This window comes from Clinocottus analis, unplaced genomic scaffold, assembly GCF_023055335.1.
Source record: "Clinocottus analis isolate CAN_PGR_092001 unplaced genomic scaffold, fCliAna1.0.p SCAF_29, whole genome shotgun sequence".
NCBI classification, from domain to species: Eukaryota; Metazoa; Chordata; class Actinopteri; order Perciformes; family Cottidae; genus Clinocottus; species Clinocottus analis.
In genome coordinates this window covers 554,006-577,594 of record NW_027176031.1, presented here as the reverse complement: position 1 = coordinate 577,594, position 23,589 = coordinate 554,006, and the positions used below count along the sequence as shown (strand labels likewise).

The 23,589-nt window shown below is 41.3% G+C and overlaps 1 protein-coding gene across 7 annotated transcripts in view; it reads left to right on the top strand.

Annotated features, from left to right (window-relative positions):
• Window positions 1–1,864: 1,864 nt before the first annotated feature.
• nfic (nuclear factor I/C) overlaps window positions 1,865–23,589 on the top strand; it is a 37,381-nt gene continuing 15,656 nt past the window's right edge. For 4 of the 7 annotated variants that reach the window (XM_068593199.1, XM_068593203.1, XM_068593200.1 and 1 more), the window contains exons 1-11: window positions 1,878–2,193; window positions 6,593–6,763; window positions 6,940–7,116; window positions 8,965–9,148; window positions 12,443–12,517; window positions 13,336–13,410; window positions 14,157–14,310; window positions 16,055–16,176; window positions 18,317–18,430; window positions 19,698–19,855; window positions 21,184–21,364. In XM_068593199.1, the coding sequence (XP_068449300.1) occupies window positions 2,167–2,193; window positions 6,593–6,763; window positions 6,940–7,116; window positions 8,965–9,148; window positions 12,443–12,517; window positions 13,336–13,410; window positions 14,157–14,310; window positions 16,055–16,176; window positions 18,317–18,430; window positions 19,698–19,855; window positions 21,184–21,364 (1,438 nt within the window). In that variant the 5' untranslated portion in view covers window positions 1,878–2,166. Of the gene's footprint in view, window positions 2,194–6,592; window positions 6,764–6,939; window positions 7,117–8,964; window positions 9,149–12,442; window positions 12,518–13,335; window positions 13,411–13,974; window positions 14,082–14,156; window positions 14,311–16,054; window positions 16,177–18,316; window positions 18,431–19,697; window positions 19,856–21,183; window positions 21,365–23,589 lie in introns of those variants that run through there. The other 3 variants (XM_068593202.1, XM_068593204.1, XM_068593205.1) reach the window with 2 other exon arrangements.

Below are 23,589 nucleotides of genomic sequence, written 5' to 3'. Positions count from 1 at the left end.
GGGGTGGTTCACTCCTCATGTCCAGGATCAGGGTGGTATGGTTCACTCCCCATGTCCAGGGATCAGGGTGGTGTGGTTCACTCCCCATGTCCAGGATCAGGGTGGTGTGGTTCACTCCCCATGTCCAATGATCAGGGTGGTGTGGTTCTGATTTAAAGACGGGCATGCTAACCACTGAGCCACAGTTGCCCCTACGTAAGATCTCACCTGAAGCCCTGATGGTCCAGCTGCTGCTTCCTCAACCTGCACTGGAGTTATGAGTTTCTTGAATGCATAATGTCTTAATGAATAAATGTAGACCTTATGAGTAGTATATGTATTTAAAAAATAAATAAATTAGGTAATAGGTTCAGGTTTCACGGAACAGCCTTGTTTTTTAATTCAACATCACATAGTTCACAATCCAGAAGTGCTGGTGTAGCGCCCTGAAATGTTATTTGATATGTCTTACTGATTTAATACAACTGTGTCTTCATCCATCCATTATCTTAACCGCTTATCCTCATTTAGGGTCGCGGCACAACTGTGTCTATTTTTAATAATTTATTTTAAATGTGTGTTTAAGTTAATTCATATATAGTTTTTCCAATGTTTGAGAACATTGATTACCTGCACACATACTGACTGTAAAGAGAACACAGTATTGTATTAACCCTGTAGAAGACAGCGCTGTCTCTTGAAGAGAGCACCGTCTCTTTAAGAGAGGAGTAGAAAGACGTGCAGTATGCAAGCTGGAGACGAAAACGTGTGCTTGTGTATAACTTGGGACTTGTTTTATTAAAATTTGCAAACTGAAGAAGGACGCGTTTCAGTTTTAAGGGTGCAACACTGACATTTCATTGCTAATCGTGGTAATTCTTAACAAAACGCCATGAGTAAGACCTCACCTGAAACTGCTGCTTCCTCAGCCCGCACTACATCTGCATTGGATTTCTGAGTTTCCTGAATAGGAACACAAAGCTCACTGGGTTCAAGTTAAGGAAGTGAAGCACATGACAGAGTTTTAGGGTCCCTAAACCCTGTCCATGCAGATGCACCCTGTCCATGCAGGAGTATCCTTTTCATGCAGGCAAATCCTGTCCATGCGAGTGAACCCCATCTATGCAGGTGAACCCCGTCCTTATAGGTAACCCCTGTCCTTACAGGTGAATAGGATCAGTGCCTGAAGAATGAAATGATGGACATTCATTTAGGTCGCTACTGTAGTGCTTCTGGTCTGAACAGCCACGAGTTATTCAATAGAGCCTACGCTGTGTTGTAGGTTCAGTACTTGAGTGAGTGACTTAGTTTTTGGATAGTAACCCTCTGCTGCTTTAGGGAGGAAGCTAATGTCTCTCTCTGTCCATCTCTCTCTCTCCATTCCCCCACACAGTGGTGTAGAAGGCCTCTCTCTCTCTGTCCATGTCTGCCCCTCTCTCTGTCCATCTGCCGGCCCCCCTCCCAAACTGGGCGTAGAGGGCCTCTCTCTCCCTCTCTCTGTCCATCTCCTCCCTCCTCTTCTCCCTCCCAAACAGTGGCGTTGAATACCCCTCTCTCTCTGCCCATGTCTCCCCCTCTCTCTCTCTGTCTATCTACCCCCCCCCACCCCACACCTCTCACACACACACACACACACACACACACACACACACACACACACACACACACACACACACACACAAAGTGGTGTCGAAGGCCTCTGTTTCTCTCGCTGCTCTCCGGTCAGAGGCCGTGTGGTGCTCTGTGCTGTACTCGGTGTTGTATTCGGTGCAGCAGCAGCTGCTGCTGCGGCTTTAAGCCGGTTGGGATGGGCTCAGTTCATAACGTCATTTCACTTCTTTTATTCTCGCCCCCTCATCTCCTTCCCTCTCGAAATGACGCCGTCCCTCGTTCTCTCCACATAATGACTGTTCACAACTTTCTCCGTGTTTTTCTCCCTGCGGAGCATTTTCCCAGAGCCTGAACTTTTCTGTCGCGTCATCATTAGTGAGTTAACGCGGCAGTCATCCGAGGCAAGCAGCCTCAGCTTGTTCGGATCGTCCACAGAGTGGAACAGTCCAGGAAATGCCGCGTTGTCTTTAACCCGGAGGTACAGCTCAGCGGGAAGAGCACGGGCAATGTGCAGGAAGTAACGGCGAGCGTCGGGATGTTTCCGTTAACGCAGAGCCTGCTGTGACTGCTCCCGTCATGTTTTCTCCTCTCGCCGTGGCTCAGGTAAAGTGCGCCGTGAGCCCGCTGCTCGTGCTGTAGCAGCCGGCCCCGCATGGGACGGCGGGTTATTGATGCGGTGGGTGCGTTACGTATGAAGCAATCATAACGTGAGAATATCTCCTTCAAACCATCGCATCCTCGCTGCAGCCAGCGGCTGGCATTGCTGCAGCACATATCCTGGACCCAGTCGTTGCATTGCACGCTGTTAGCTGGGTCCTGCTGACAGGACAGAGATCTGCTCTACTGCATGTTAGTCATTTAGTTTACATCCGGGGACTCCACCTCCCACCTATTCCTCTGTGGGTTAGCTGTACCACGTGACCCTATGCTAGTATACTATGATAGTATACACATTATGATATAGTATACTCATGTTGGTAGTATACACACTATAATAGTATACTCACTATGGTGTTATACACATTATGATAGTATACACAATATGCTAGTATACTATGATAGTATACACATTATGATATAGTATACTCATGTTGGTAATATACACAATATGGTAGTATACTTGCTATGATAGTATACAAACACTATGATAGTATAAACACTATGCTACTCCAAACACTATGCTAGTATATGCACTATGCTAATATAAACACCATGCTAGTATACACACTATGATAGTATGCTGACTATGCTAGTATACACACTATGCTAGTATACACAGTATGGTAGTATGCTGACTATGCTAGTATACACACTATCATAGTATAACCATATACACACTATTATACACATTATGTTGGTATAACGATAAACACACTATGCTAGTATACTCATGTTGTTAGTATACACACTATGGTAGTATACACATGTTGTTAGTATACACACTATGGTAGTATACACACTATGCTAGTATACTCATGTTCGTAGTATACACGCTATAGTAATATCATACACACTATGATAGAAGTCATGTTGGCAGTATACACACTATGCTAGTATACTCATGTTGGTAGTATACACACTATGGTAGTATATATGCAGGAGAGCTGCTCAAGAGCTGTTCAAAAAGTTGCTCTGGGTTCAGGAAAGCTGCTCTGGGTTCAGGAGAGCTACTCTGGGTTCAGAGAGCTGCTCTAGTGCTCACATGAGAGCTACTGTTGCTGTCTTCAACCTGGGACCATTTAAAACACAAGTATAGTTGTCAGCTTTTCACGCAACATATTTTTCGACGCTCTCTGTCCGCTGCTGTGACTGTGCTCAGCGCTCACCTGTGTGCGCACACGTATCTGTGCGCATCGGGATAGAACTCTGCTGTGCGCGATACAGAGATCAGAGAAGAAGCGTTAAAGCGAGCATAAAGAGACAGAAATGACCAGCTGTCGTGTAGATACGATCAATAAAATACGTCCTTTTAGTTTGTTTAATACCAGAACAAGGTGTAGACTTTTGTATAGGACTAGAGAACCTTAAATTACTTTTTTGTGATCTGGCGCTATAGAGAACATGACGGGAGCGGGGTGTCTTCAGGCCCCGCACCTAACCCAATGGTAGGGGAAACACTGATATAGATTATTGTCGGCGGTCCACATCCTTTTTGGAAGCTGCTTGTTTGGTAATTGATGAAAAACTATTGAATTAATCTGACGTTTTAGGCAGTGATGACATTCCCAGCCCTCTGGTTTTTGTTAGTATTAATTTGACTGATATTTTAAGTCCATATTTGGCTTCAGAACCAAGGAAAAATCTCTTTCGCTGCACTAAGATGTTTAATGTCAGAGAGCCAGCTTGTAAGAGACAGAAGAGAGTAAAGACACATTGATCATATCTAGTAGAGGTACTAACTAAAGGTAAGGACTGTGGTCCACGACCTGTTAGTAAAGACACATTTATCATATCTACTAGCAGTACTAACTAAAGGTAATACTTCCTTAAGCAGACTGTGTTACATGTCCTGTTAGTAAAGACGCTTTGATGATTTCTAGTTTTGCTAACTAAAGGTAAAACTTCTCTAAGCAACTTCAGGATGGAGTTTTAAGACAGGTTCTCTGACCAAGTTTAGAAGTAGAAATTGTTTAAGTTAATTAGCTGCTGCTTCAAAAATGCCCCATTGGCAAGGAGGAGTCAGGCGGGGTCTGTGTGCCACAATCAAATGTCAAAAAATTGGGCGGAAGATGATTCAGAGCAGACATCCAACTGTTGCTGTTGCTCTGCTGTTAAATGGGGAGGAAAAACTACATAGTGCATCGTAACTGTTGCTAATATCAATGTCCAGTCCTTCAACAGGTAAAAAGTTGAGAATATTTTAACTCTTTTGCGTGTTTAAAACTGCTTGAAAAACACGGCTCAAGAGAGGAGCGCACACCAGGCGAGCTGTACCAAATGAAAACAATTGTTTCAAGTCGTGCTTCTCAGTGAGAGTGTCTCCTTATGCAACATGTAAAAATTTGAGGCAAATTGAATACCCTCAACTCACCTTAAAACAGCTTTCTTTGTTTTTTGCGAAACATGCAAATTGCTACGAATTTGAGACCCATGCTCCAGATAGTTCATTCACATTTTCACGTTAGTGTGTCGGCCACTGTAGTGTGTTATCCCACTCAGCACACGGGAGAAGTTTCACTCAGTTGCAATCTGCAACCTTGGTGCAAGATCCCAGCAAATCTCACAGATTGCGCAGAAGCGATCCCGAGACCCCTGAAACTGACATTCTCCACCCCTGAGCTGTGCCTAGATATCAAAGTCCAACCCCTTCTCCAGGAGCACACAACTAGTGCCTTTTCTATATGGAGTGTTATACATATACAATGATAGGACAATATAAGCTGTTTCTGTACATCTTCGGTAAAGTTTATTTGAATGGCCATCTGTATACAGTGAAGAACAATCAGTTTATGGTTTCTTCTTGTGGTTATCCCACTGGACTAACAACAAACAGACTTAAACACATATTGAGGTCCACCAGCTTATTCTGAAGCTTCTAACAGCATTTCATAATCAGCAGCAGGGGGTTTAATTTGCTCAGTTTCACTTTTCATCATCATTTTTTGTTTCCCCTACCATTATAATAGGGGGGCGGGGCGCCTCCCTGAAAAAAAAACCCGTCCCCTGTAATTTTCTCTATAGCGCCAGATCACAAAATGTCATTTACGGTTCTCTTTCCTGTAGAACAGATTTACACCTTTATCTGTTATTGAACAAACTAAACGGCCGTATTTTATTGATCGGCTCGACACACAGCTTGTCATGTATGTCTCTACGTGGTTGCGCGAGTTCCGCCCCCATGCGCACAGACGCTTGCGCGCATACAGGTGAGCACTGAGCACCCGGACAGAGAGCATCGAAAAATATGCCGCGTGAAAAGTCGACAACTAAGTTATATCTGCGTTTTAAACGCTCCCAGGTTGAAGATGGCATCAGTAGCTCTCCTGCAAGGAGCACGGGAGCAGCTCTCTGAACGATGCTCTCTGAACTGAAAGTAAAACCAGCCAAAGTGCCCGTGTCTCATACCAACAAAGAGCTGCTGGCTTCACACGTTACAAAAGAACAAAGTACACGAACATAAAAGTACACGGACATACAACTAAGTCATTGATAAATATATGGAGAAATGTCTGTACTGTCGGGTAAGTGTTTAGTTACGCCGTTAACAGGTTAAACTTGCGCATGCGCGACTCGCCGATTCTTGGCGTTTTGCCAAAAGTCAAACTCCAGAAGTCTGTCAGGTTTTTTTCTGCTGTTCCGTCTCTTGAAACAGAAAACAGATCTCAGATGAACATGGAGCTTAAACTCAGAGCGGCAGTATCAAATCTACAACCCAGTTCATATTTGTAGAGGAAAGCTGCTGCTTTCCTCTACAATATATAGCTCACTGCAGCCACTAATACTGATACAACCTGATGCTTATATATCTAGTTCTGCACTCATTCTGTTTTGTCAAAAAAATATTAGCTCATTTTTTTCCACAATGAGCTATTTAGTAGTAACTAAATATTAGTTATTTTTTGCACGTTAGAATGTTATTTTTATTGTTCTAAGTAATTGCAATTGATGGAGCAACCTGGTTTACTTGAAAGTGATTGTAATTTCCTTTGTTCTGACACTATAAAAGTAGAGGGAGTCACAAAATGATGCTATTTACAGAAAAAGTTTGAGAACCATAGCATTAGCGGTCTGTGTGGCTGCCCCCCCCCCCCCCCTCTTGAAGCTGAGTTCAGGAGGATTAATCTGCTAACCCAATGTCCTTCTTTCATTTGCACAAAGAGCAAGTGAAAAATATATTTATTACCACTGTAGTACATCTGCATTGTTAGATGGTTGACTTGAAGCTGAAACATTCCTGGTATATTCCTGGGGAAAAAGGCCCCCTGACCCATGTGGACATTGTGGTAAAAGTTGTTTCCCATAATTGTGTGTGTATTTATGTTCATGTCTGTCCACCATGTAGGATGAATTTCATCCGTTCATTGAGGCTCTGCTGCCCCAGGTCCGTGCCTTTGCCTACACATGGTTCAACCTCCAGGCCAGGAAAAGAAAGTACTTCAAAAAGCATGAGAAAAGGATGACTAAAGAAGAAGAGAGAGCTGTCAAAGATGAACTGCTGGGGGAGAAGGCAGAGGTGGGATGGATAAATTGAGTGGTGGATATTTGTTTTAGAATTCAGGTTCAAATCAACTTCTCAATCCAGTATTTTACAATATGGAATTATAGTTTAATATTCCCATATATTAATAATACATTATTCAATGAATGGATTGACTCTCTAACTCCTTTTGCAATATCATTCGTTCCTAGGTGAAACAGAAGTGGGCAAGTCGTCTTTTGGCTAAGCTAAGAAAGGACATTAGACCTGAATGCAGAGAAGACTTTGTCCTGTCAATCACTGGGAAGAAACCTGCATGTTGCGTCCTGTCAAACCCTGACCAAAAAGGCAAAATGAGACGCATAGACTGCCTCCGACAAGCTGACAAGGTAAACTTAATAGTACATGTTCACTTCCAGTAGTTTTCAGTCTGTTTGCACCACAAACCAGGATGATAAGCAAAGGTTGATGTTATTTATAAACGTGTCTGCTTAAAATCCAGCTGTTCTTGCGACCACAAAGTTGGAGAATGGTTTTCTGAAAAATAAATATTCTAAAACATCATTCAAACTCGGCATGTATGACTGGAGCATACAAAGTGCTAGCGTGTGGAGCCTATTTGCACAATGGTGATTTATGTGCCTATGTGACTGTTGGCGGCTGCGTAGTCCATTCATCCATTTTCATCCGCTTAGTCTGGGGTCTGGTCGCGGTGGCTGACCCAGGCTCCCCACTCACCCGCAACATTTTTCAGCTCATTCTGGGGGATGTAATCCATCCAGCATGTCCTGGGTCTTCCCTGGGTTCTCCTACCAGTTGGACGTGGCATTCAGGAGGCATTCTGATTAGATACCCAAACCACCTCGGCTAACTTTTTTCGACATGAAGGAGTGGTGCCACTTCACACTCAACAGCAAAACGCTCGAGTGAATGCTGGAGGTCCAAGGAGGCCAGCAGGACCACATCATCTGCAAACAGCAAAGAGGTGACCCCAAAAACCTCCAGACCTGGCGTTCTCCACCCCCTGGCTTCGCCTATATAGCCTGTCCGTGAAAATCACAAACAGGACTGCTGACATGGCAGCCCTGGCGGAGGCCAACACCTACCAGGATCGTGTCAAGACTTAATGCAGACTTACTACAGGCGTAACACCCCGTACTCCAGCAACACACACCACAAAAACCAAAAACCCCAAAGGGACGTAGTTAAAAGCCTTCTCCAAGTCCACAAAGCACATTTAGACTGGTTGGGCAAACTCCCAGGACCCCTCCAGTAGTCTTGTAAGGGTAAAGAGCTGGTCAACTGTTAGTTTTGAATCTGAGGTTCGACAAACGGTCGGAGCCTCCTTTCCAGCACCCTGGCATACGTTTTCCCCGGGAGGTTGAGTAGTGTGATAAGCTGATAATTCGAGCACACTCTTCGGTGCCCCTTCTTAAAGATGGGAACCACCACCTCGGTCTGCCAGTCCATGGACACTGTTCCCTGCAACATTTAAAAAGGCACCTTAGCCAAGACTGCCCAACAATGTCCAATGCCTTCAGCATCTCAGGGCGGATCTCACCCACGCCAAGGAGCTTTTTGACACCCTTAGCTTTTGTTCACCCCCACATTATCCCAGAGATGATGATTCTTTGCCGGGCAACTTCAGATTGTGCCTGATACAGTTAAGACCCACAAAGAGGTTATATCCTTGGTAAGACGTTCTTCTGTGTTGGGGTGTTGATAATGGAAAAGTCTGAGTCAATATTATTATGTTTATCTTGTACATTTGTCATTAATGTTTTCTGCACTTTGTTAGTGAAATTATTATTATAGTATTTTGAGATATTGTGGCAAAAGAAGTCCCCCCGATATACCAGATAACTGAAAAAAGGTAAATGAAAGACAACAATAACAAAAGTAAAAGATGGCAAATGATACCATTTTGTTAACAACATTTAATTTGATAGGTCAGGTGGTTGACTGGGTTTTATCATGTAAGCAGTTGGCATGCAAAATATGTTTTCTCTGGAGCTTCTCTGGTCTTACACACATATACAGAAGACTATTCATTTGTCCTGCTGTACATAACGTCATTTGATTTGATTTGATTGACAGGTATTGAAATTATGAATTTAAAGTAAAACTTTATAAATGACATAAAACAATTCATCACTTTTGGTAATTGCTATCATCTTGGCTAGAGTTGGATTTATGCTGTTTTCAGTTAACGCTCATTGTGTTTTGTCTGTTTCAAGGTGTGGAGGTTGGACCTTGTAATGGTCATCCTGTTTAAAGGAATCCCATTGGAAAGCACAGATGGCGAGCGGCTGGTCAAGGGAGGACATTGCACCAATCCAGTCCTCTGTGTCCAGCCTAGACACATATCTGTCTCTGTCAAAGAGCTTGACCTCTACCTCGCTTACTATGTGCAAGAGAGAGGTATGTACGAACACAAGCTTTCTTTGAGGTAAAACTAAAAGACCGACTCACTACATTTTTATTTTTACATTTCCTACATATTAGAGCCATCTCTTACCGGCCGTACAACATAAGACAAAAAACAACAACACCGTAATAATAATACCAATAGTTTAGCTAGTAGCGAGCAAGTAAGCGAAGATATACGCACCCACATATACATGCACATCTACAAAGACAAACACATGCATCTACATATACATAGCCATTCACATAGGTTACATTAAATTTCCTTTAGCTGAAGTTTTTATCCAAAGAGACTTATGGTGTGTTAACACCAAACGTGTCAAGATTTTTCTCGATGCGCGTTGAAAAAAGTGTGTTCACACCAAAAGCAGCATGACTAATCGCGGCGCCACAAAGGGGACGTGGCTTATCTCCGTCACTTCTCTCTGGGAAAAAAGCGCTCTTTTCCGTTATCGACTAGAGATGAAATAATCACAAGTTCTACTTTATACTCGTTGTGGAAGACACAAAAACGTGGGAACATCCAACGCCCTCGTGTTTGGGTTCATAACACCATCCGTAGCCCCACACACCTTGGTGAATTTCACCCACTGCAGGAACTGCGTCTGGCTTATCACTGTAAAACTAGTGACCATTTCCGTCATTCACAATGGAAGTAACCACTAGTTCTGCTTTATACTTGTTGTTAAAATTTCAGTACACTCAATTATGGTAAATGCACACAGAAAGATTCACAAATGCGCATAAAGATTCACAAATGCGCACAGAACAATTCAAAAATGTATCATGATGGTGTGTTCACACCAAACGCGTCGAGATTACATGCAAATGCCCACATGAAGATTGACAAATGTGCGTAAAGATTTACAAATGCGCAAGAAGATTTACAAATGCACAAGAAGATTTACAAATGCACACAGAAGGATTCACAAATACATTCCATTGATTTATATAAATGTAAAAAAAAAGAATCACAAATATATTTCTCCATTTGTATGTATTTAGGGTTAGTGTTTGTGGATTTGTATGCATTTATTTGTGAATCGCACTGCATTTGTGGTTTCACATTTACGCGTGGCTTTGGTGAGACTCTCCTGCCGTGGCTGGGTTTGTAAATGTCTTTTTTTAAATGGATCTCGCTGTAGCCAATCAGATGTCGCCCTCATTTTCAACCAATCGCATAAGCACAGCTCCCACTTCCCTCCCCACGTGGCTTCACTTTAACAAGACACTAGGGTGACCACACCAAACGTCTAGATTTTCAATGCCCTGTCCGGTGTCAGGCGCAGCATCAAGCCGCACGCGTATTTGTCCTTCTTTTTGGAGTTGCAAGCGAGTGATGCACGGAGCGAGTGAGACACAGAGAAAACATCTCAAAATGCGATCTTCTCTGTTACTTGATGAGTTGTCTCATGACTTAACAGAGAAGATCGTATTTTGAGATACGGCCGCTGTAGACATCTTTACGCTGATTGGCTGAGAATCGACACGTCACATCAAATATTTTCTATTGCGAAGATGGTAACATCAGCTTTTTTTGATGAGAAAAGTCTGAAAGTTGACATTCTCTAAAGACTACTATTGTTGAGTAACAAAATGTAATTTTATGATGTTTTCAGGCGAGAAGTTAGTCGTTTAAGCATCAAATCTGTGGTCTGTTTGTCAAGAATCAACTATAGGCCGCCGTCAGCACCAGGCATCGGCGCACCTCTGCCCGCCGAGAGAAGCCTGATCTCGGCAGCACTTTTTGAAATGACCCGCTGGCTTAGATTTCTCCGTAGCAATTGAACACTGAACAATATAATTTGGTTTGAGGATCTAATGAGCAAACTTTAGTTCATTATTAGAATATCATCAGCTTTTCTCTGTGTCTCACTTGCTTGCAACTCCAAAAAGGAGGACAAATACGCGTGCTGCTTGATGCTGCGCCTGACGCTGGACAGGGCATTGCCATTTGCAAACAAATGCAGTGCGATACACAAATAAATGCATACACATCCACAAACAAATAGAAAAATACACACAAATACATTCAAATGCAGAAAGATATTTGTGATTTTTTTTACATTCATATAAATCATTGGAATGTATTTGTGACTCCTTCTGTATGCATTTATAAATCCAATATATTTGTGAATTGTTCTGTACGCATTTGTGAATCTTCATGTGCATTTGCATGTAATCTCGACGGGCACGAAATCTTGACGCGTTTGGTTTGAACACACCATTACAATAAGTGCATTCAACCATGAGGACAAACTCAGAACAACAAGAATCAGGAAAGTACAATTTCTTTAAAACAAATGGATAGCTTTGTACTATCTTGTTAAGAGACATTTAAGTGCAACGAATGTGCTACTTTCTTTACTTATGGTGTAGTCGAAAAAGATGTGTTTTTAGTGCATGGTGGTAGATGTAGAGATTTTCTGCTTTCCTGATGTCAATGGGGATTTCACTCCACCATTGACCAGCCAGGACAGGTACAAGCCCATTGGCAGAAGCCGAGCAGAGTGAGTATGTTGGGGTGTATGATTTTCCCATGTCCTGGATGGAGACTGGACAGGTCAGAGCGTAGACCAGAACCTGTGACTTCCACTGAGAAGGGGACATATTCTCCGGATGTTGTGCAGCATATACCTACAGGAATGCGTTGTAATGTTGGCAGTCAGGGAGAGTTAACTGTCGAGTGTCACACCGAGGTTCTTAGCAGTCGGGGTCAACAGCTCCGTGTTCGCCCCGAGCTTTTGGCTGCAGAGATAGAGGCGAAGAAGGAGGACAGAATGCGAACAAGTCGTCAGCATGTTTGCATTTCCTTTACGATGCTCGCATCTCTGGACACGCACCGGGTCAGACAACCACGCAGCCGGAGAGGACTTGCGGACCTTTCGCGTCGTGAGAGCACAGAGAAAATCAAGAGGGGAAGGCAGTTGTAGTATGATTAGGTTCTTCAGCTGTAGAGATGCATTAAAGGTGGAGGTAGGAAATGCACGGCCCGCCACTGCTTACAGTAGTGTGACCTGGAAGAGGACAGACATGATAATGTGAGACTAGAAACACTGGGGTTTCATCCATGTATTAAAGGGATAGGCGATATGGCTGCTGCTGTAGAGGCAATGAATGATGTTGGACTCAACACAACCTAGACCACAGCACATGGCTATCGTTGCTGTCCGAGCAACGATAGCCATGAACGAAGCTCTCTATCTGGTTGTGACTGTTACTCTGGTTACTGTCTCGTTCAAATTGTCTTGATATTTGGATACATCCAGTGTCTCTCTCCCTCTGCAGAGGCAGAGCAGAGCAGCAGTCCCAGTCGTACCGGAGTGGCTTCTGACCAGGAGGACAGTCAAACCGCCACTATGGGTAATGTAAAGGATACAATATTCCGTTTGTCCCTCCTGGTTATTCTGTAATGTAGATGCATCATGTTTTTGTAGATGTATAAGACTGTTTTACTGTCTCTTGATTTTCTCCAATAATATGAACAAATACAATGATTACTTTACCCATACATAAGTCATCAACTATCCAAGTCCCTAACCATATTCAACCATTTGGATGAGCAGGATTGTGATCACGAACAGTAACATGTCCTCCATGTATGGAGAGTATGGCCGGTACCTCTTAACATGATCTCCATCCTTTGTACTCGGCTCTCGTTATAACACTAGATGATTGACAAGTGGATAGTGGTTGGGGTATATTTATTTTCTATACAAAGAAGAAAATATTACGGCTCTGATGAGTATTGAACAAACAATAATAATGAATAATGGTATATATTATACTCTTAAACTTCACTACTTGGTTTGAATGGAAAAGAGGGAAGTTATATAATATTGGGGGAGTGGTTTAATCTAACTGATTAAACACTGATGAGTGCACATGCCAGATCCAATGCTGTAGGATAATGATGTATGGTTTTTAAAATATGAATACAATTAATCCCTAACACAATATTGGGTATATCAATACACTCGAGAGACTTTATATTAATATTATATAATGTAAAACAAAAACAGTGAAATAATGAAACAAGAAAGGTAACTAACATTTTCTACACTTTGTACACAAGCACAACAAACAGAACGGTGCACTGAACGTCCACAAAGCACTGAAAGTGAAATAACATCTCATCGCAAGCACAGCAGACGTTTCTAAAAACTGCTGTGTTTCTACAGATGGTCCAGAGTTCCAGGAGAGTTTTGTAACATCGGGTGTTTTCAGTGTCACTGAGCTGGTCCAAGTCTCAAGAAGTAAGTGGGATTTTCATTAGCTTTAATCTTTACCAACCCACCACCACATTCATTGTAGCATCAACCTTTTGTTTCTGAGTTCAATTTACATTGAGCATGGCACTCGGTATGATGAAGAGTTGCATGGGGCAGTTCAATGTGCATTGACAGTACAGCGCTATATTCCAAATGAGGACTTGGATGCTGTTGCAAATACTAATTACAAGTAAGAGATTGGTAATTACAGCCATAAAGCGTGAACATGACTCCACATTCATGACATTTTGAAGGTGATACAGAGTACAATGATATACATAAATAAAATAAGTGAAAGTGACAAGAATAAACAATGAGGAAAAACTGACTTGCACCAAAACCTTTGCTAGAATGTATAGCTTTGACATTTTGAGTCGTAAAGCCAATCCTAGTCCGAGTCCTTTGACTCCTTAATGGGACTTTGCTTCTACCATTGTGAACCCTTCACCATACGTCATTCATTTAAAGTGTTTAAACACGACAGTTGTACAGTAATGCAAACCTCCAGAAATTATAAAGTCTGATTCAAATTAACATTATGACCTTTAGTGATAATCTGAGGTCGTCTTGCGTCTGTCTGCTGATCCGCGCTGACAGACACATGCGATGATAAGGAACATTGGATTAGCTTCGAACTTTTACAAGAAAAGGGAAATGTAAGAATACAGACAACATATTTACTCAACTCAACCCAAGTATTTAGCAGCTGATAATTAATTTTCAATATGTAGTGTGTGTGTGTGTGTGTGTAGCTCCAGTCGTCACAGGAGTGGGACCTAGTTTCTCTATGGGCGAGCTCCAAGGTCATCTGGCTTACGACCTCAACCAGTCTGTCAACCAGCCAGTCAGCCTCAGACGATCACTGGCCAGCACCTCATCCAGCGGGTAATCTCTCACGCACACACGCACGCACGCACGCACGCACGCACGCACGCACGCACGCACGCACGCACGCACACACACACACACACACACACACACACACACACACACACACACACACACACACACACACAGACACAGACTTTTATTAAACCCTACCATCATAACATCAGGAAATACATAGCAGCGTTAACAATTATTGAAGTCAGCCTTTACCTTGACCTTAAATTAAGTTTAGTAAGATGTTAGAAGTTAAGACCCTAAAGAGACTTTGAAGAAAGTTAGATTAGCCAAAATGTCCTAATCTGGCAAAGACATTATTCCTGTGTGTCACACCAGAAGGCCGAAGTCTGTTTTTCTAAACCAGATATCGCGTAGCAAGTTGACAAGGCTCTCCTATTCCGAAGGCTCCACAAACGTGGCCTAGTTTTTCCAAATGTGGAAGACTTTATCCTTCACATTCTCAAATCCATTATGTCCCAGTCACTAAAGAATGAGGATAGACTAGGTAGATGGATGGATGAGTGGTGGATGGATGGATGGTTGGATGGATATAGAGAAGAGTGAGCTGATGGATGGATGGTTGGATGGATGTATGAATGAGTGAGCTGATGGATGGATGGTTGGATGGATGTATGAATGAGTGAGCTGATGGATGGATGGTTGGATGGATATATGGATGAGTGAGCTAATGGATCAATGGTTGGATGAATATATGGACGAGTCAGCTAATGGATGGATGGTTGGATGGATATATGGATGAGTGAGCTGATGGAGGGATGAGTGGGTGGATGGTTTAATGCATGGATGGAGAGATAGATGAGTAAAGAGATGGATGGATGAGTGAGCTAATGGCTGGATGGATGTTTCAAGTTTTTAATTTGTTTGAGAGGGACAATGTACATTGATAAACACTGTCTTCCACTGAGTGTTCGAGAGGAAAAGATCATGCCAAAGTGCAGTAGTAATAAACTACTATCATTTATAGTCTATAGCTGTCAATACACAACATTTTGGTAATAAAAAGTTAACAATGGATAAACAAGAATCACTACTCACAACTATCACGACTACTGAATGTATTGTGACCCAACGGAAAACAATAAAAAGGAGTCATTTCACCAGCAGTAAGTTTCATGCCACTTCATATACGGGATCCGTTACACATGGACCTGCTTTTTTATCTGTTTTTATTAATTTAGTTTCACTATTAGTTTTATTGAGTTTTTTTACTGCTCCATCTTTTAATTTTTACTGTGTTTGACCATTCACAGTGATACAACATTAAGTGTATGCATTCTCATTTGCATCGCTCACATTACAAACTCTAGGTTCTGTTGGTGGAGCTTGTCAATATGATGTATTTTTTCTTAATGGTGTTCGATGATGATGTCACTGCATAAGATATTTTATTGAACTACTTAAATCACAATAGAAATAATCTTGAAGTTCATAGCAGCAAGCTACTGCAGAATGTAGTGAAACTTAATGTAGTCCACTACTCCCCAACACTGGGTAAACTTTTCTGAAGCTTTAGTGATGGACAACAATATAGCTCTATCAGCTATTATTCATAACATCTGAATTAACTACCATTTCTTCTACTACTCTTCTGGATACTAAGCCACATGACCACAAATAACCAACTTAAGAATACACTTTGGACAAATATTTTCTAGCTCTTTGCTTCCATCACCTTTCCTGTGCAACATGAAACCGAACGGAGTGTCTTGACATGTGTTTGCAGGAGTAAGCGTCATAAGTCTGGCTCTATGGAGGAAGAGGCTGACAGTCCAGGAGGGGAATATTACCACTCACCTTCCTCTCCTGCCAGCAGCTCCAGGAACTGGACTGATGACATGGAAGGAGGTAACGGAATAAAATAACATCAGATTCATGGGAAGCGATGAACAGTAGATATACATCATTTCATTCTGTTTGGTTGTATACGGAAAAATTGCGCCATGTTTACTGTCAGTTTATTTGCTCGACAATAAAAGGGTGTTCACACCAAACGCGGCGCGGTTAATCAGGTCGCGTCCAAAGGTGGCGATGAACATCAAACGCCCTTCTGTTTTCCCAGTATGTCTCTGCAACTGCTGCTAAATTTAGAATGGAAAAATCCTTAGATCAGCCACATCGATATTCAAGCCACACGGGTCAAAGTTAAGGAAAAATAAATACATTTTACGGAAATACATATTACATACAGCCTCATTAATATCCCTTATTAATTATTCTATCCCTTATGCATTGCATTTTACACATAGACACTCTTTATTCACCAGTGCAACTCTACAGAACCATTCTTGACAATAGAGATTCAGCTTCTATAGTTCATATATATATGATATATATATATATATATATATATATATATATATATATATATATATATATATATATATATATATATATATATATATATATTTATAGACTTGCCCAGCCCTAGTTATAACTGTGAGCTATTTTATTGCGTGTTTCAACAGCTTTATAAGAAGCAGTGTTCTGATGTACAGGAAACGTTCTAATGAAGTCTGGAACGAGAATAAAAGCGGTTTCTGTCTTGTGCAAACTGCGTTGTATCGTTGTTGTTTTATTAATAAAGTGAAGTACATTATCCGTTAGGGACGCAGGATCCCGTCATGCTCGTATTTTAGTAAACAATATCAGACGGCACAGAAGGCCCAGGTCCAAAATGCACGGCCGCCACTACAATACTTATATACACTGCATATACTTTTGCATTCTGCATTTTTGTACTTTATTCATGGTTTAATTTTCGTAAATTTAATATGTTCTGCTGTTTTGTTGTATATATTGGATATTTTTTATGAGTAATATTTTTGTTTCTTCTATGTAACTTTGCTTGCTCATGCCACAAATACATTTTTCCCTTGGGGCTGAATAAAGTACACATCTATCCCTCTTTCTAATTTGGGGTTGAGTGTCTTGCCCTAGGACACATCGACGTGATGCTAGCAGAGCCGGGGATCAAACTACTGATCCTCTAATTGAAACACAAACCCACTAAGCACTGATCCACTGTAGTAGAAACCATGAATACACTTCACTACTTTCCTATGATAAATAGCTGAATCAACTTCTTTGATTACATTACTGTCATCAAAACATGAATCTCTTACTGAGCCGAGACTTGTGAGAGTTTGCAAGGTAGGAGATGCCCTTGCCTGGCCTAGTCTAGACACCTGCCGAGGGAAAATAAGTCCTCTTCGGTTTATACAAAGTCACTGAAAAACAGTGTCCTTAACCCTGTTTAGGGAGGTGGAATAAGAATCTCTGTCAGCCAATTCCTGCCCACGATCAGTGTTCCGCAGGCCGTGAGCAGAGACGAAGTTCTCCGATGCTTGTCATAGCCGATGTCCCCTTGTCCCCAGCTCAGTACCCAACAGTGTCCCGCGTCAAATCCCAACTCAATACTTTGAGTATCTCTTTGTGTTGTTGTAACATTCCCCCCATCCTCGCACTTTTGCGCCCATTGCTCAATGACATTCTTTATAACAGTTTAACACTCACATTATGACTTCACTCTTATTTAGTCAAAGAGGAACTTAATTACTTCACTTTTGCCACACAATCTGTTCCTTCTTGAGCCGATCGTATGAGGAAACATTTCAACAGTTCAACTGTTCAGTGCTTTTAGTCAACAGAATTAATAGTACATATTATCGTTTGGTTATTAAATCAGAATTTATAAATGCAAAATCTACTTTTTGGTTATACTATTTTTATAAGATAGATCGTGTTCCCTGATATTATAGTCCAATATGTATGCCTTTCACTAAGCACAGCTCTTTTGGGATCTCAACTCAAAGTTTTGAAGTAGAAACAATTTAATTGGTCAAGATCGATGGGAAAAAAAAGCCATCTAATTATATCAGAGTTTATAGAGTTTACGATATTTGAGGATAGATCGATACAGGTTGAGGTACTGATAACTGTTGGTTCACACACAAATAAATATGTCGGCCTAATTTTTTTGTTTTAGGTCTGTCTCCTCCAGTGAAGAAAACAGAGCTGGACAGCCCCTCTTCCCAGGAAGACTCACCAAGACTGGGCTCATTCACTCAACACCACCGGCCAGTCATCGCTGTTCACAGTGGTCAGTATGCATAAATATATATAGTATAACACACATGCGCGCACACACACACACACACACACACACACACACACACACACACACACACACGTGTGCAGGTATGTCCGGTTTCCTCACCTCCTTCATTCTGCATGTCTAAGTGTGATTGGGCAAGACACTGAACCCCAGATTACTGTGACATTGTGAAGGTGAATTAGTCAAGATCCTGAATGGCAGATGGCCATCAGATGTATATGAATGAGTGAATGTTGACATGTATTGTAGAGCGACGAGACTAGACAAGAAAATCCATTCTCCATTTATATACATGCGGACTGTGGCAATCTGCCTTTATAATAATAATAATTATTCTCTCAATATATTATTATATAATTATATATTTTATATAATTATATAATATTATTTTTAAAAATAATTTTCATGTATTAGATGGAGAGTAGACCTTAAAAAAATCTCAAACATTTAAATTTGCTGGACAGAACCTTGGATAGATAGACGCCTTTAGCTGTGCCCACAGTATGAATGTGTGTAGGGAGTTAGTTGATCCTGAATCTTAGCCACTGCCATCAATTTATTAAGGGGAGTGAATGTGTGAATGATGCATTCAACCATGAGTACAAACTCAGAATCAAGAACAACAAGAATCAAGAAAGTACAATTTCTTCAATAAAGTTAAACTTGTTTTTTAAACGAGACATTAAATGCTACTTTCTTTATTCATGGTATAATTGGGAAAGATGTGTTAACTGATTAATCGCATGATTTTTCTGTGATTAATCGCATTATGCGTCAAATTCCATAATGAAGTAAAAACTAGTGTATTACATGCTTTTTTTTAAAAAAAGTAATGGTATCAGAACAATATACCAGGCACTTGGGAGCCACAGCAAGTTAACATGCATACATATACAGTATATAAATTTATTTTCTTTTTGTACCAGAAGAAACATTTGTCTTTTATCAAGGAACAATATAAAGAATCTGTTCAATAGTAAGGGTCCTGTTAGGGACAAGCTTCTCCTTTATCCATGTTAAAAAAGTAACGTTCCCAAAAATTCAGAAACAGTAAAAGCATGTGAAGCAGCACCAGTTCATCCAGTTCCAGACAGCCACGGTCCATTGTAACATGCAGGACCGGTTCTAGACAGCCACGATCCCTAGTGGGTTAATATGGTACTATGAGCTCTCTAGTGGGTTAATATGGTACTATGAGCTCACGCACACACACACACACGTCATTCACTGTGATGTCTCCCTCTCTGCCCAGGTCTGTCTCGGAGTCCCCACCCCTCGTCATCTATTCATTTTTCACCTTCGTCCTACTTCCCCCATGGAGCAATCCGCTATCCTCCTCACCTGGCCCAGGACCCCCTCAAAGATCTGGTCTCATTGGCCTGCGACCCTGCCAATCAAACCCCCAGCTCAGTGAGTACACCTAGTCAGACGATACTCCTCGCAGCGGCTACTGCTTTATTTGAACTATAGCTAGCGTTTAATTGGCAAGTAATCTGACTTCTTTGCAGACAGATTTATTCCTGTCTATTTATGAATATGAACCAATACCAGCCAGTTGCAGTGTTGTAAGTATGATACCAGTACTTTAGAAATGTAGATGTAGTGTGTACCGATGTGCACCATCTGCTGATTTTTAGACAGAAGCCACAATTAAAGAAAAGGACTCAATGGAGGTTGGCTGAAATATGTTGACGTTAAATGAGTTTGTTTCCTGGTAAAACAGGACAAAGGGGACCTGGGAAATGACTGAGTAAAAGTAGCTTGTATCATGTGCCAGACATAAAGAGATGACTTAGTAGTTAAATCTTAAAGAGCTGAATTCAATGTAAGTATTATTATCTACCTTGAAGTTAATCTGGAAGTGTGCCACTATAATTAGCATTTTGATATTTTACTTTCGCTAACCAGTGGCAGTGTCAAGATCTGATAAAAAGCCACCTTCCAAATACCGAAGCAACAGTTCAAAAGTACATTTTATATGTATGAAAAAACTCAGCTACTGGTTTCACACAGGCCAAGGAACGAGCAAACACAGGGGGCAGAAACAAAAGGGGAAGGAACAGACAATAACAGACTATAAAAGAATAATTTACGCGACATCTAACAGGCGGAAAAAAAACACGATCTGATGTGGGGACAGGAGACAAACAGGGTTTAACCTTTTAGAAACCCTGTGCAAAAATCCTCACTCGCCAATTTTAAGTCCCAGCATGCCCCATCCAGACAATCTTTTGGCATACAATACGTAATATCTTTCCATTTTTTAACCAAACAACACAGGTTTTTGACTGAAACTTCGTAACAAGCCAAGGCTTTGTTTCATACTATTTTTTTAGTTCCTAATTTTTTTTTCAAAAAGCTGTCTTATTGACCACTCAAGGAGGAATCTTTGGGGCTCATATCATGATGGATGTTAAAAGTGCAACTTGCAATTTTAAATTGCAAGTTGCAAGTTGCAATTTTAAATTGCAAGTTGCCATTTATAAAACTGGTCAGACAAAGGATGGAGTTTGTGACCAGTCCGCTCCATAAGGGTTCATAGAACAATACAAAGTATTACCTCCTGTTGGCAACACATCGACATGCACAGTGCCACTCCCTGTTAATTCCTGTCAACACTATGTGATCGTATTTGTTAAAGTTTATGTGAGGTAACTGACTCTCTAAGGCTTTTAGAGGATTATGTTGTTTTGTATGTTATTTATGACACTTAATTTCTGTTTGTCTAATTTTTCCAGCTGAATGGCAGCAACCAAGGGAAAGTGCCCAGTCACTATATCTCCTCTCAGATGTTGACCCCCGCTGGACCTGCACCCTCCCTGGCTCCTCCTTCCTCCTTACCGAGGCCGACTCTGCCTGCTGAGTCAAAGGCCGCTAGCACTTCTTCTGATGGGGGCGCACACTCCCCCACATCACCCAGTAAGTGGTCAAAACCAACCTCTGATGTCAGTGTTGATGCGTAGCATGATGTATTCGTATATTTAAAACGTTCCAACACAATATGATATAATTTATAGTTAAATGCATAACAGTGTGCGATGAAAGTGCAGAAGAAAGATAAACCAAAGGGTGCTCTGGTGTGAAGGCTCCTGGGGGGTATTCCAGACAGACTCCTTCTCACTATGTGTCCGCGAGCACTCAACCCCATGACGGAGCTATGCATGGTGTGGATTACCCTAATCTATGTTTTTTTTTTTGTTAAAATAATACATTCTTTAATATTATTATTAGGAATAGTAGTAGTAGTGACAACAAATCACATGAAAAGAGCCGACCCAATAGTGAATGAATCATACGGGCTCGTATTGTCTGTGTATTTATAAAGTTCATGCCGTAGAACAGTGATCCTCAACCACCGGGTCCTTTTGGTATCGGGCCGCACTGAAAGAATAAATGAAAAATCATTTTATTTATAACGTGCTCTGAAAGATGTCTTTATTGAAAAATGAACAGATGCATCCGTCTGAGCCACTTGACACATCGTCTCTGTCACGTAATACGTAAGCCCAAAAATGAAGCCCACGAGCGAGTAAAAAAAACAAATGCAAATGCTTTGCATTGTTTGAATAGATCCATTGAAACTGAGCCAGATGCAAATTTTTCAAATGATCCTGCACAAAAAGTTGTCCTTACAAACCACTAAGAACATCTCACAATGCATTCAGAGATAGACCTTTTGAAAACCTGTATTATCCAATGAATAACTACACTGTTAGTTTCAACAAAACAGTTCCGTGATTATACAGGGATGCAATCATTTGGAAGGTTAAAACACATCTGCCCTTCAACAACACAGAATACCAATTTAGTGAAAGACCATTAAGATACAAACTCATCACTCTGTTTCATGAGATAATATAACCTGAAGTTTAGTCTGAGTCAGAGGCCTGAAACATTTGTGCTTCTTTTGTAAATGTACAGTTTGTTTGTCTCACTTCAAAGTTCTTTACTTTCTATAACCAGCAGCAAATATAAAAGCACTTTCAGACCAACTCTCATTGTAATTTTGAAAGTTTTCAAAGTTTTAAACAACACTTTAGTCTCTTATAATCCAGGAAACTGTCAAAACCCTGGTTCCTGACAAAAAGGACATGTGTTGATCTTTGAAACCCTCCTACAGGATTCTCCAATGGCCTTTTGTTTAAAAGTGCTTTATAGTTTACTCCCTAAAGTCTGTCCTCACACTCAGCTCTCTCTTGTTCATAGGTTGGACAAAGTATTTGTACAGAGCTTTCCCTTTCAATATACAGGTCTGTAGATGCAACAAGTTTAAACCAGTAATGGTCTACTTTAAGACCCCCTTCAAGGAAAGGATCTCCTTCATCAGGAGCCTCTTTTCCGTGATGTTCTCCTGCAGTATCTGCCGGTTCGCATGTTTAACATGACGACTTGACCTCAGACCAAGTAAAGAGGCCACCACTGCCTCTGTGATACTAAGTCCTGGACCTGCAGCGCCCCCTATAGGCCTCAGCGTCACTGTGCCAGCTAAACACAGATACTGGGTTTATTTTCCTGTTCTCTTCCTCTATCATTTATTCATTTCTCTAGTTTTAGTGTTTATTCAATTCAATTTCTATAGCCCACCATCACAGATTTGTCTCAGAGAGCTTTATTCCTTCTCTACTGTGTCTCTACTGTCCCCTCACCTCTATTCTGGCTCTACTGTGTCTCTACTGTCCCCTTGTTTTTATTCTGTCTCTACTGTCCCCTTAGCATGCCCATTCAGACTGTGTGTTTTGTGTTACTTCCTCTCTTTGTCTTATGGCATGGAGACTTCATTAAGACACGCTCAGACTAATTAGCCCTTTTTCCTACAGTTAAAACACTTTGAGCCTGCGTGATTCAACATGTTTCTACAGTACATATTCAGTCGGCCAGCATTTTTTTGACTTGTCCGTGTCTCACCTGTTCTCTCAACAACACATCATCATTAAATCATGGCTCTTTGGCCGCTAAAGTGCAAAGGAATACTCAAATGAACGCGACACAATCACTTTGTTTGCTTTGTCTACATTGGCAACAAAGATTCCCACAGCCCTGTTCATTTCATCAGCAGACTCAACACTCAAGTCAACTCGACATACAACTACGCAAAGTCATCTTCAGGACCGAATCTTTTTCAGATAACTGCTTTCAAACAGTAA